The following is a 14,959-nucleotide window of genomic DNA, read 5'->3' as shown; positions in this document are numbered from 1 at the left end:
GATTACATTCTCAGATTCTGGCTCACTGGATTTTCTAAACCAACATTCCCAATTCCTGATGCAACAGTGATTCATTTTGGTGATTTCCGTCTATTATACATCTGTTTACTATATACTAGAAATGGGTGGAGTGTTACCAAGGAAACATATTTGCAATGACACATCATTCAAATGTACGAAAAGACAAATTTAACAGTACTTGCGACGTATTTTGATGACATTAGCACCATCACTGGGTCAAATTACCAGATTAAATTATTCATGCACAATTAGTCATGCACAATCCAAGTTGCACATGAATGTAGCTATTTATAATTCATGTACATTAGTGCCTAGCAGTGAGTTTCATAAAGAGCTGAATGAAACCATTTTGATGATCCATTTTTAAAAAGGGCAACAAATTAGATCCAACCAACCTCACATCAAAATCAGAATAGTTCCCATTATTTTCTTTTCTTTTGGGCCTCCTTATCTCGAGAGACAATGGATACGCGCCTGGAGGTGGTCAGTGGTTTGTGAAGCAGCGCCTGGAGTGGCTATAAAGGCCAATTCTGGAGTGACAGGCTCTTCCACAGGTGCTGCAGAGAAATTTGTTTGTTGGGGCTGTTGCACAGTTGGCTCTCCCCTTGCGCCTCTGTCTTTTTTCCTGCCAACTACTAAGTCTCTTCGACTCGCCACAATTTAGCCCTGTCTTTATGGCTGCCCGCCAGCTCTGGCGAATGCTGGCAACTGACTCCCACGACTTGTGATCAATGTCACACGATTTCATGTCGCGTTTGCAGACGTCCCATTATTTTACCCAAATACTAAGCCAGGGGAATAATTTAGCAATCAAAATGGATTGTGGGTGGAAATCAGTCCGACAAATCTGCTCTACAGATTTGGGAACAATATTGATAAGGTAGATACTGGGACTCCATTTGATATAGGTTAGTTTAACATTCAGAAAGATTGACAAATGTTCAAGTGGAGGACACTCAATCAGTCCAATCAAACTAATAACAACACAGATCACGGTAAATGGAATCTGCACTTGGTACTTGTTAAGAGCTAGCTAAACAAAAAAAAAGGAAATAACAGCATGGAGGGAGGAGTTGGCTCACGTCCGGCTAAAATTAATGCTTACACCCGTTACCTCTAATCTACAAATGAGGATCCTGGCAGCTCCAGTATAATGAACAGTAAATCAAAAATGCTGGATTCACTCAGGTCTGGCAGCATCTGTGGAAAGAGAAGCAGAGTTAACGTTTCGGGTCAGTGACCCTTCTTCGGAACTGACAAATATTAGAAAAGTCACAGATTATAAACAAGTGAGGTGGGGGTTGGGCAAGAGATAACAAAGGAGAAGGTGCAGATTGGACCAGGCCACATAGCTGACCAAAAGGTCACGGAGCAAAGGCAAACAATATGTTAATGTTCACCATAATTTTTCAACACACCATTAACATATTGTTTGCCTTTGCTCCGTGACCTTTTGGTCAGCTATGTGGCCTGGTCCAATCTGCACCTTCTCCTTTGTTATCTCTTGCCCAACCCCCACCTCACTTGTTTATAATCTGTGACTTTTCGAATATTTGTCAGCTCCGAAGAAGGGTCACTGACCCGAAACATTAACTCTGCTTCTCTTTCCACAGATGCTGCCAGACCTGCTGAGTGAACCCAGCATTTCTTGTTTTTGTTTCAGATTTCCAGCATCCGCAGTATTTTGCTTTTATTATAGTAAATCAAAAATATTACTTTAAAGTAAGCCAGGAGAATAGGATAAGAGAACTTGCATTTAAATTAGAGAAAAAAAATTAAAACTAATATCAATAAGATCCTCTCAACTCATAAGGAGATAAATGGAAAGAATAACTTGCCAGGCAGGGTAATGGAGGCAAAAATAACAGATGTTTTAAATAGAACTGGATGTTATATTGGGGGAAGTTAGTATACCATAGGAATGAAATACAATAGGCCAGATAGTCTATGTGTTATGATATCATGAGTCATGAAAAAGAAAATGGGGTGTGTTACGAACATTGCCCAAGATCTAATTACTGTCAGACATTTTTTTAAAAGTAAAAATTACTTGCATTTATATAGCGCCTTTCATGACCTCAGGACATCCCAAAGCGCTTTAGGTCTGGAATGCGCTGCCTAAGAACGTGGTGGAGGCAGATTCAATTGAAGCATTCAAAAGGGAATAAGACAGTGAAATGAAAAGGAAGAATGTGCAGGGTTACGGGGAGAAAGCAGGGAAACGGAACTGAGGGAGTTGCTCTTTCAGAGAGTCGGTGCAGACATGACAGGCCAAATGGCCTCCTTCTGTGCTGTAGCAATTCTGTGACATCCAATGAAGTACTTTTGAAGTGTAGTCATTGTCATAATGTAGGAAATGCAGCAGCCAATTTGCACACCGCAAACTCCTACAAACAGCATGGGTTGAATTTTACAAACCCCGTTATGTCGGGGTTCATAGTGGGGGAGTGGGGTGGGGCAGGAAAATGCCTCCGAGAGGGCCGCCACGATATTGCCAGCGGCAGCTCCCCCCCCCACTGCTCGGCGACAGGACCTCCATTTACATATTCAAATAAATTAAAATGAATGCATAAATTATACTTATGTCGCTGCCTTCCACCCCCAATGCAATCTTCCTGCCACTGGCCGGCACTCCTGCGCCTTTGGATCCCTGTCTGGGGAAATAAGGCTGAACACGGGTGGGGAGGGGGGGGAGGAGGTAAGTTTCAGTGCGGGCTGTGGGGTGGGTCAAAGTGACATCATTGGTGTAGGGGAGAGTGGGAAGGGTTTTAGGTTAAAATTTATGCACTTTGTGGGTGGGGGGAAGATCAGGTGGACAAGGTAAGTGTTTTGGGGGAGAAGGGGGCAAGTAATTAACTTAATTGTAATTGGGGGGGGTGGGAGAGGGGCAAAATAAATGTATTTAACTTTTTTTCATTCACTTTAGCTTTAAATATTTAAATTTAATGGTAGGTTGGGCTCAAAGCCCTTTAAAAATTATGTCAGCGCCTGTGCACAGTGGGGGGCGGGTGGTGGTGTTGGCCGGTCCCGGCTATTTAAATGAGCCGCCGCGCTTATGATCACGGCCGCTCCGCGATGTGCTACCCGTATGGGCAGGCTGCCATTGTTTTCGCCCAACACCAATTTTGGTGACGGGCTTCTAAAATTCAGCCTATGGTGATAATGACCAGATAATCAGTTTTGTTTGTGATGTTTATTGAGGGATAAATATTGGATTGGCCAGGGCACTGGGGATACTCCCTGCTCTTCTTCAAAATAGTGCCATGGGATCTTTTATGTCCACTGGAGAATGCAGACGGGGCCTCAGTTTAACATCTCATTCGAAAAACGGTCTCTTCAATAGTACAGCATTCCCTTAGTACTGCACTGGAACGTCAGCCTTGATTTTTGTGAAGTCCTGGAGCTGAATTTTATTAGCCCATCGCAGATCCCACTGGTGGCATTGGAAGCGGATGCCGTCACTGCAGGTCACGTGTGTGGCTGGCCAACCGCGATCACACAGCGACTGGCCAATTAAAATAACCAAGGCATTGGGTCACATCCTATTGCAGGACGGGGGTGGGTTACGAGACATTGATGGCAGCGTCAGCTGACGAAAACGCAAGTGCTGGCACCATCTTTAAATTGCTGACAGCCATGCTTGTACAGCTGCCTTTCACTGATGCAGTGAATCAGGAGTGTTTCTCTAACTCCTGGACCTCTCTCTACTGCTGCTGTGAGTCCTGGATCCCCCCACTCCCAAACCCCACTCACTGCTGCTGGAACCCCCCCTGCTCTCCTGCACCAGGCCTGCAGACCGAATGGACAGAGCAGGAACCAACTGGGACACTCCTCCCAACCCAGAACTTGGTTCAGTACTGAAAGAGGGTCAATGACCTCCTTTGCTCCGCCAAGGTGAGTCCTCCATACCCATCTCTACTTTGGGGCGTGCATGTCGCTACATGGGAAGATGCGCTACATGGGGAGGGAGTGACCACAAAGGCAGTGTCAAGACAGTGAGGCATCACCACATCCTGTCAGATGCATGGCTACATCTCAATGACAGGCTGCCTTCTTTCAGAGCTCACCCACATTACAGCCAGAGTGCAAACTTGAGGTGGCGCTGCTAGCGCAAGTGGCCTGTTGTTCTTCGTGTGAGGTCGAACTGTGTCCCTCTTTCCACTTGCAGGAGAAACGGGCCCACAACACCAGGGAGACATTGAGGACTGGCAATGGGATCCCTGATGTGTGTGCTCCGACGCCAGCAGAGCTGGTGGCTCTGGAGCTAGCAGGGGCCCAGGGCGCTGTGCAATTGCGGACGGTGAGACTGGAGTCTCCATACCAGAGAGTGAGGAGACATTGTGACTGTGTCCTCCATCACACTTCTGAAGATTCACATAATGCACGGTTGGCATGAGGAGATCTGAACAACCTAACCCACAAATGTTTGTGTTCTCTCATACAGGTCATGACACTTCAGAGGCAAGCTCAGATGCTGGTACAGGGGGCCTGCAGTCGACCTCTGAGGAGGAGGAGGAACAGACAGAGGATGCACTGTCACATCATTCCCTTGCACCCTCCACTAGCGCAGATACACTCATGTTGATGGGTATGTGCATGGGCTTAGATTCATGGTCATAAACTGATGAGAGAGCCACACATACGTTTGAGTAGCTGACAGAAGATGTGACAGCCGAGGCCACTGGCCGTCGGAGAACTGTGGGTAGTCCAGCCCATGCTGAGCCCAGGCTAATGACAAGCCTCTGGTGTTGACAGCACAGAAGATGCTGGAGTTGGAGTGATAATGGAACATCTGACGCAGCTGCCAGAGGCAATGAGCAGCTATTAGTGGATGATGGAGGAGTCCATCCATGCCATGAGTGCTGCCATGTCTCAGGCGTGTGAGCACATGGCTTCCTCCATTGAGAGGCTGGTAATCTTCATGGAAAGCCAAATCCCACAGGTGCCCACAGATCAGCACACCATTGCCTTGGCCATGAGCTCAACGCAGCAGTGGTAAGGCGAGAGAGGGATGAAGCGCCTGGAGTCTCCACTTGGTCCTCGTCTGTCTCAGGTTAGCAGGGAGGTACAAGTAAGTCTTGGAAGGGAGGAGGAGAGTTTGCCCTCCACATCCGGGGGCTGCCCTCCGGGCGCTCTGAGTGTGGTCAGCAGCTCCTCAGCCCCTCTGCCAGTGACCCCAGTTCCTGTAGCCATGACGACTGAGGAGGCTCCTGCATTTTTGCAGGAATCCCTCAGCCACCCGCCACCCTCCAAGCAGCCAGAGGACGCCTACCAAAGTCATCCCAGGCCAAGGGACAGCCCAAATCACAGCCTCTCTCCACTTCAGCTGCCAGCGCAGGAGTCACACCGTGTAGAAGTACATGAAAGCGTATTAAAAAAAAGCACCAAGACGCATTTGGGGCTTCATGGATGTGTTTAATTGTGGCCTTTGCATTGGTTGCTACAATTGTGTTAATAAGTGGAGGTCAGAATCATTGCTGTAAATGGCTCATGTTTTCATTGCTGACTTGCAAAATGCAACATTCGCCCTTGCCAGTGTAGGCACAGGCTGTATTTGGTCTCAGATGTGTCAGAACACGTGATGAAGCTGGGCGCTAGGCACTGGAGTGTGATACGAAGGAGGTGACTAGTGGAATATAGTGAGGTGAGTCTTTATGGAGTTCACTTTGAGAGGCCATCATGGTAACAGGAAGCAGGTATGGATGATATTGTCTCATGCCTCCCTTGCATGTCTCTCAATGGCCCTGGCCTCCTGTGCAAGGGCTTCAAGATCCAGTGCTGCCTGCTCAGTAACCTCCTCCACATCCTCCTCGTCGGATGAGATCTGGCATTCAATCATGTCCTCTTCATGAAAGCCCTCCCCCCTTTCCTGTGCTAGATGGTGTAGAGCATAGCAGACCACCACAATATGAGACCCTGACTCTTGCTGAGGCATACTGCAGGGTTCCATTGGATCAATCGAGAATCTCATCTTCAGTCGCTCAGGTGGACCCATAGCAGGTGTTGTATCTTTCCTCTGCTGCAGTGTGAGGGTCCCTCACAGGTGTGAGTAGCCATGTCTTCCAATAGGTGGTCCTTATCCCGAGGAATCCAACCCTGAAGGCGAGCAGACAGCCTGAAAAGCTGCGGCACCTGGGCTTGTCAAAGTATGCAGGCATTGTGGCCACTTCCAGGGAAGCGGGCACACACCTGCAGGATGTGCTTCCAGCGGTCACAGACCAGTTGTACGCTGACGGAATGGAAGCCCTTCCTGTTGATGAAGGCTACTGGCTGCTCTATGGAAGCCTTGATGGCCACACATGTTCAATCGATAACACCTTGCAGCTGGGGGAATCCAGTAGCGGCCCACTCCGCCTGACTGCCAGAGTCAGTTCGATATCGCACATAGCCGCCGGTCCTCAGACAAGGCATTTGTCACCCACTTGTTGCAGCGATGGGCTGCTGCCTGGGAGACCCCACACATATCCCTGGAAAGAGCCAGACATGTAGAAATTGTGCCACCGTGATCTTCAAGGCCACGGGAATTGGATGTCCACTGAAATCCATGGGCCACAGCTCGTCCTGCAGCACGGCACACAAGTTGGTGATGGTCTCCCTGGACAGTCGCAGTCCTTGCTAATACTGCCGCTTGGACATCTGGAGGTAGTGGAGGCGAGTCCAACAGATACTCTACTGCGGATAGGCCTTTCTTGGTGTGTCCTGCAGCTGCAGCACCCCTATTGGAGCTTCATGAGTGGGTCCAGCCAGATTCTGTCCTTCCCTCCCTCTGAGACTCTGCTGCATGACATGGGAGTCCACCAAGATTGGGTGTACGACCCATGCCAGCTGATTCCTGCCCCTCCCGTGCACTGTCCTTGGCGAGATGAACTTGCCATGGGACATTCCCGTTGCTACTCTGCTCTGAAGATGGGCTAATGCCCCTCAGTGCTCACCCTTCCAGAAAGCCCAGTACCCAAGATTGCACCTGGGGGGGGCTGTGGCACAGTGGTATTGTCATTTGACTAGTAACCCAGGGTATTGCTCTGGGGACATGGGTTCGAATCCCACCAGAGCAGAAGGTGGAATCTGAATTCAATTAATAAATCTGGAATTAAAGCTAGTCTAATGATGAAACCATTGTAGATTGTTGCAAAAACCCATCTGGTTCACTAATGCCCTTTAGGGAAGGAAATCTGCTGTCCATACTTGGTCTGGCCTACCTGTGACTGCAGACCCACAGCTATGTGGTTGACTGTTAAATGCCCTCTGAAATTGCCTAGCAAGCCACTCAGTTGTATCTAACCGCTATGAAGTCAATAAAAAAAGAATAAAACCGGACGGACCACCCAACATTGACCTAGGCAGTGGAAATGACAACGGCAAACCCAGCCCTATCGACCCTGCAAAGTCCTCCTTACTAACATATGGGGGCTTGTGCCAAAGTTGGGAGAGCTGTCTCACAGACTAGTCAAGCAACAGCCTGACATAGTCATACTCATGGAATCACAACTTACAATGTCCCAGACACTGCCATCACCATCCCAGGGTATGTTCTGTCCCACTGACAGGACAGACCAACCAGACGTGGCGGCACAGTGGTATAAAGTCGGAAAGGAGTTGCCCTGGGAGTCCTCAACATCGACTCCGGACCCCATGAAGTCTCATGGCATCAGGTCAAAAATGGGCAAGGAAACCTCCTGATTACCACCTACTGACCTCCCTCAGCTGATGAATCAGTATTCCTCCACGTTGGAGGAAGCACTGAGGTGGCAAGGGTGCAGAATGTACTCTGGCTGGGGGACTTCAATGTCCATCACCAAGAGTGACTTGGTAGCACCGAGCTGGCAGAGCCCTAAAGAACATAGCTGCAAGACTGGGTATGCGGCAAGTGCTGAGGGAATCAAAGAGAGGGAAAAAACATACTTGACCTCATCCTCACCAATCTGCCTGGTGCAGATGCATCTGTCCATAACAGTATTAGTAGGAGTGCCCACCACACAGTCTTTGTGGAGACGAAGTCCCGCCTTCACATTGAGGATACCCTCCATCGTGCTGTAGCACTATCCCCGTGCTAAATGGGATAGATTTCGAACAGATCTAGCAATGCAAAACTGGGCATCCATGAGGCGCTGTGGGCCATCAGCAGCAGCAGAATTGTGCTCAACCACAATCTGAATCTCATGGCCCAGTATATCCCCCACTCTAGCGTTACCAGCAAGCCAGGAGACCAACCATAGTTCAGTGAAGAGTGCAGGAGGGCATGCCAGGAGTAGCACCAGTCATACCTCAAAATGAGGTGTCAACCTGGTGAAGCTACATCACAGGACTACTTGCGTGCCAGCATCACAGATGCCAGACTTCAGCCAATTCGATTCACTCCGCGTGATATCAAGAAACGACTGAAGGCACTGGATACTGCAATGGCTATGGGCCCTGACAATATTCTGGCAATAGTACTGAAGACCTGTGCTTCAGATCTTGCCATGCCCCTGGCCAAGCTGTTCCACCTACCTGGCATCTACCTGGCAATGTGGACAATTGCCCAGGTATGTCCTGTACACAAAAAGCAGGACAAATCTAACCTGGCCAATTACTGCCCCATCAGTCTACTCTCCATCATCAGTAAAGTGATGGAAGGTGTCATCGACAGTGCTATCAAGCAGACTTGCTTAGCAATAACCTGCTCAGTGACGCTCAGTCTGGGTTCCGTCAGGGCCACTCAGCTCCTCACCTCATTACAGCCTTGGTTCAAACATGGACAAAAGAGCTGAACTCAAGAGGTGAGGTGAGAGTGACTGCTCTTGACATCAAGGCAGCATTTGACCAAGTATGGCAACAAGGAGCCCCAGCAAAACTGAAGTTGATGGGAATCAAGGGAAAATTCTCCGCTGGTTGGAGTCATACCTAGTGCAAAGGAAGATGGTTGTGGTTGTTGGAGTCCAATCATCTGAGCTCCAGGACATCACTGCAGGAGTTCCTCGGGGTAGTGTTTTAGGTCCAACCATCTTCAGCTGCTTCATCAATGACCTTCCTTCAATCATAAGGTCAGAAGTGGGGATGTTCGCTGATGATTGCACGATGTTCAGCACCATTCGCGGTTCCTCAGATACTGAAGCAGTCTGTGTAGAAATGCAGCAAGACCTGGACAATATCCAGGCTTGGGCGGATAAGTGGCAAGTAACACTCACGCCACACAAGTGCCGGACAATGACCATTTCCAACAAGAGAGAATCTAACCATCTCCCTTGACATTCAATGGCATATGATCGCTGAAACCCCCACTAACAACATCCGAGGGGTTACCATTGAGCAGAAACTGAACTGGAGCAGCCATATAAATATCGCGGCTACAAGAGCAGGTCAGAGGCTAGGGATTCTGTGGCGAGTAACTCATCTCCTGACTCCCCAAAGCCTGTCCACCATCTACAAGGCACAAGTCAGGAGTGTGATGGAATACTCTCCACTTGCTGGGATGGGTGCAACTCCAACAACACTCAACACATTCAGGACAAAGCAGCCCGCTTTCACTCCCTCCACCACTGATGCACAGTGGCAGCAGTGTGTACCATCTACAAGATGCACTGCTGCAACGCACCAAGGCTCCTTAGACAGCACCTTCCAAACCCGCGACCTCTATCACTCAGAAGGACAAGGGCAGTAAATTCATGAGAACACCACCTGCAAGTTCCCCTCCAAGTCACACACCATCCTAACTTGGAACTATATCGCCATTCCTTCACTGTGGCTGGGTCAAAATCCAGGAACTGCCTTCCTAACAGCACTGTGGGTATACCTACCTTACGTGGTCTGCAGCAGTTCAAGAAGGCAACTCACCACCACCTTCTCAAGGGCAATGAGGGATGGGCAATAAATGCTGGCCAACCAGCAACACCCACATGTCATGAATGTAGAAAAAAAAAAAATTTTTAAACCCACCCTTGCACCCAGGACTGCGAGCCCACCCTTTGCAGAGAGCCCAGCACCCAAGACTGCATCCACCCTTGCATGGAGACTGCGCCCACTCTTGCAGAGAGCCCAGTACTGCAAGCCGACAATGGCCCCTGCTACCCCCTCTTCCCCTATCCACTGTTCACCATGGCTATCTTCCTGTAGCAGCACTGAGGGCTCGCCTTTAAATGGCTGGGGATCTGAAGGCCCGTGATCCCTACGCACTGTTGACTAAATTTGAAGCCCCCCCCCCACCACCCCGTCACATAAAATTGGATTCAATTCAATGCAAATGCATTCTAACAAGCTGTTCGCAAATTCAAATTGCAGTCCCACCGCTTTGTGGTGGCAATGCTACCTTGGAGCTTTTCCGCTGCTGACAAAATCTGGAATTGGCGTCATGTTTCTGGGCGAGTGCGCCCACCCCAATTTCTCAAAACCCCACGCCTCCACACCTACTCCTGCTGGCTGGATAAAACCCAACCCCTGGAATGGGACTTGAAACCACAATCTTCTGACTCAGAGGCATGAGTACTACCAACTGAGCCACAGCTGACACTACATTTTGCTTTGTATTACATGCACTGCATATTATTTCAAAAAAACTATTTAGCAGTCCTGCGTCAATGTACTGTGGTTAAAAGAAGTTAATTTTTAAAAATCTTAGTTGTGCTGTTAGAGGTAGACTAAATGTGGAGACCACATGGGAGAAGAAAAAACTCCAAGGGTTTCTTCTCATGTAGCTCTTAGTTGCTTATAATTGTAGTCACCTGCCTGATTTCATAATGAGAAATGTAGAAATCTAAAATAGGAGAATGAGAGATTATTCATTAGATGGCAGTTGCAAAAAAGTAATAGTCAGCATGTATAAGCAGACAGAATGTGACATAATAGGACAGATGATATGGAAATGTTTGTGTTTGCAGAATTATGGAAATTATCTACAATACAGCACTTCCTGCAAAGGTCACTGGATAGCAATTAGAAGAAAGAATTGAGGTCAGTTTTCACTCTGCTAATCCAGAACACTGAGGCCAATTGTACTCAATTGAGTACAATGCAGGAAACTGAGTCTACAACCTTCCTGTTTTTTTGGGTTCAAACCCCTTCATGGCCTCTCCCCTTCCTATCTTTGCAATCTCCTCCAGCCCTACAACTCTCCAAAAAAAAAAACTGTGTTTCACCAATTCTGGCTTCTTTTGTAGTTAGGTTCCTTCACCCTTCCATTGTCAATATACAACTTTATTTTATAGCTAATACACAAATCAGTAATAAGTCAAGCAAGTCTAAAGGTAAATGCATCTTAACATTGCCTATAAATGTGCGTAGCTTATGAAACTACCTTAAAATTCAAAACGGTTATAATTTTTGTTTTGCAATATTGTCATGTAGTGATTTTAATTTTACACCTGCCGGTGTTCCATTTAATTAGGTTGGCATTTCCCCAATTTGTACAACTCTACAATATTGATAATTTCACATACACCAATGACGCAAAAGCATAAAGGTTTTTTTGGAGCACACATAGAATACTCACAATTCTGGACTGATTACCCTTAGCCGCGATGTTGGCAACATTTAATCCATCAATTACAACATCAAAAGGCAGACGGCTTTTCACAAAGGTTTGGAAATGTTGTAGTTCCTAAAAAAAAAGACAATGAAAACAAATCACCCATTTTGCTAATTAAATATAAATGTTATTTATAAATATTGCATGCAGAATATACTATGAAAATCTGTGAATAACAATTTATGTGCCTTGATTGATAGATGCACTTACAGCTTTTCAAACATGACTCATGGTCAGTCCCACGAGTGCGAAATTGAATATGTACCATAGGCATTCATAATATCTTAACTGTTAAAAATTAGCCATGTAAATTAAGTCATCTCTTTTTACACATGCACATAGTACCAAGTCATTAAATTCTGGAAATCCCAGGTTCAATTGAGATAGGGAAACAGGGGTGGGGTTGGAAATCAGCCAAGGTCTCTGCTATCTGCTCCTAATTTCCATTCAGTGACGACGACTGCTTTGACAGTTTTGTCATCTCTTTTTCTGAAGGCATTGACTTCTTGAGGGCATACAGCTGCCCAGGAGCCAGACACTCTTGACTACCTTAATAGCCACTATTCACCTCTGAGCCTCAACAGGGTGTGTGAGGTGTTTATGTGTAACAGCCCTTTCTACATGTGCTTTCTCTCCTCCTTTCTTAACCAATTTGCCTCTCCTAAATGTATTGTAAACCAATGGTCTAGATTTCGTGCTCAGCAGTAAACAAACGGAGCTCATAGTTCATGATGATTACAAATGCCCACAGACTTTTTTGTGGGCATTTACATGGCAACTGTGTGGCTGGAGGGAGGGCTATAGATTCTTGGGACTGGTACACACTGGACAGGTTGCACCTCAACAGGGCCGGAACCAATCTCCTTGCAGGGTGGTTTGCGAGTGCTATTGAGAAGAGTTTAAACTAACTTGGCAGAGGGATGGGGACCAGGATGGAACATTAGAAAGGAAAAACAAGGTGACTGAGAGAGACAGATAGCACTAGAGTAAGAAACAGTGAGGCATTATATGGAGTAAGAGCAAATGCAATAAGATCTAAATTAGCTTTACAGCACATGTATGTGAACGCACGGAGTGTGGTAAATAAGGCTGGCGTGCTGCAGGTACAGACAGACATGGGGAATATGATGTTGTGGCGATAACAGAGACTTGGCTCAAAAAAAGACAGGACAGGGTACTAAATATTCCCAGATACAAGATGCTCAGGAAAGAAAGGAGGAGGGATGGCAGTATTGATTAAGGAGAATATTACAATGTTGGAGATAGGGGATGTCCTAGAAGGGTTAAGGACAGAATCTATTTGGTTAGAGCCAAGAAACAATAGAGGTTTCTCTAAGGCAGCAAAAACCTTTGGTCTTATTAGCCTAAAAGAAAACAGGGGAAGTGCTGTACCAACTACAACCCTGAGGAAATTAAACCTACTGCAGATCGGCATTGACAGCAGCTATCTCAATGCAGAAGTATACTTATCTAGATAGCATTATCTCAAATGATGCCACTGTCAACAATGACATAGACAATCGACTGTCCAAGACCAACAGCTCCAACATGCCTCTTGAAGCATGTCTGGAGAAACCATTCACTCTGTGTCATGCTGGGCCCCCACCTGCCAAGAATGAGGCATATTAATTTTGCCATATGGACATTAAATTTCAAATTGTTGCTGAGAAGAAGAGAAGGCCTGTTACAAGGGTTGCCAGACACTTGGATGGAGGACATATGCATACCAATGGAGACAAGAGCAGTTACTTCCCATTTTCCACTTAACCTAAAATGGACTTTGATCACCAGGTATTGTGTGTAAGAAGAGACATTCCAGGGTCAGCTAGGACAACAGAATCCACAAACACAGAAGTGGTTAAACCTGTTGGTCACATGATTAGCCTTCTGGCCAACTTGGGAGTTTTCGAATTGCACACAGACAGTTTTTGAAGTCAGAGAGACTGTTTGCTCCTGGACTGTAAAGACCTCTCCTGGCTGACTTGCCACAGCCTCTCTTGTCTCCTCCTATCTCTGTCTCACAGAACTCCAAATCCACTGAAGACATGAACCTCAAGAGAGAAAAGTCTCCTCCATCGAACAAGGTTTAAGAAGAATACTGGGCCACAACGAAAAGCAAGATCTACCTACAATCAAGGAGTCTACAGCGAGCTCAAAGAACAGTAACCAAAACCATCTTAAGATATTGCCTCAAACTTTTCCACTTTATTTCTTATGCTCCTTTCTGTCTCTATCTGCATGTGTGCTTATCGTGTATACATGCTAGTGTGGGCGCGTCATGTATCCGTAGGTGTTAACCGAATTAGAATTTAAGTTTAATAAAGTTCAATCTTTTTTCTTTAAACCTAAGAAAACCTGCTTGACTAGTTTCTTTCCCTTATAATTGGAAAGCAGTGAACAAGGATTCACCAAAGGGGGCTAAAAAAACGGTGTGTTTAAAATAAAACCCTGCTATGGAAAGCCTAGGTGAAGGCGGAGAGGGAACCCTTAGAGCCCTTTCTCATATGGTCGTAACATACGCATCTCTAACAAAATTCAAGTATACAGAGCGGTTGTCATCACCACCCTCTTGTATGGGTTAGAATCTTGGGTTCTGTACAAAAGACAAATGTGACTGCTGCAGTGCTTCCATCAATGCTGTCTTCGATCCATCATGAACATCAGATGGCAGGACTACTTCACAAACAATGAAGTCCTCAATAGAGTCAATCTGCCCAGCATTGACTGCATTCTCGTACAACACTAATTGCGATGGGCTGTACATGTGTCATGGAGGATTCCAGAATGCCAAAAGCAGTGCTTTATGATGAACTATGTTCCGGTAAACGAGACTGACGTGCACTTTGCCAACACTTCCAAGACCAGCTGAAAAGACAGCTCTGTCTGGCTGCTATCGACCAATGGTGTGAGAGCAGGAGGCTGCCGACAGAGACAGCTGACATACAACAACCAGGAAAGCAGCCTACAAGTGTGAAACAGATGTGAGAGACTGAAGAGGAAAAACAAAGGAGTCTGCTTATATCAGAGCCCCTCCAAACCACGAGTTCTTGTGCCCCAACTGCTCAAGAGACTGCAGATCAAGAATTGGTCTTTTCAGTCACCAATGATCACGTCAACTGCCACAGAGAAAGCTGTCCCATGATCTTCCTCTGCAAAGAATCTGCCATCATATCTTCCTGTTACATAAATTCTCTTAGTTGATTTCCCATGCCGAGCATTGCAACACATATATTTTATCCTTTTTGTTCATATTTAACATACTCCTTTTCCCTTGAATTATTCTGTCCAAGCTAACACCCCATTCCTTTATTTCAGCTTTTGTCCTGCTTATAACTAATGGATTTAGTACCTCAACTTTCTTTCGCTCATTTTTGTTCTGTATATTAACTTCATTTATTTCCACCTTCTCTTTCTGATTGCCTTTATTTTCCCCACTGG

At 46.5% G+C, this 14,959-nt stretch overlaps 1 protein-coding gene across 2 annotated transcripts in view; it reads right to left on the bottom strand.

Moving 5' to 3' along the window:
* prorp (protein only RNase P catalytic subunit) overlaps positions 1–14,959 on the bottom strand; it is a 120,194-nt gene that overhangs the window by 59,578 nt on the left and 45,657 nt on the right. For both annotated transcript variants that reach the window (XR_010975713.1, XM_068039268.1), the window contains exon 4: positions 11,486–11,593. Coding sequence is in view for 1 of the 2 variants with exons in the window: in XM_068039268.1 (XP_067895369.1) it covers positions 11,486–11,593 (108 nt within the window). In the remaining variant the exon portion in view is untranslated. The remainder of the gene's footprint in view (positions 1–11,485; positions 11,594–14,959) is intronic.

The sequence above is a fragment of the Heterodontus francisci genome, chromosome 9 (assembly GCF_036365525.1).
Source record: "Heterodontus francisci isolate sHetFra1 chromosome 9, sHetFra1.hap1, whole genome shotgun sequence".
In the NCBI taxonomy this organism is placed as follows: domain Eukaryota; kingdom Metazoa; phylum Chordata; class Chondrichthyes; order Heterodontiformes; family Heterodontidae; genus Heterodontus; species Heterodontus francisci.
The sequence above is the reverse complement of the archived record's forward strand: the minus strand, read 5'-3'. Positions and strand labels throughout refer to the sequence as shown.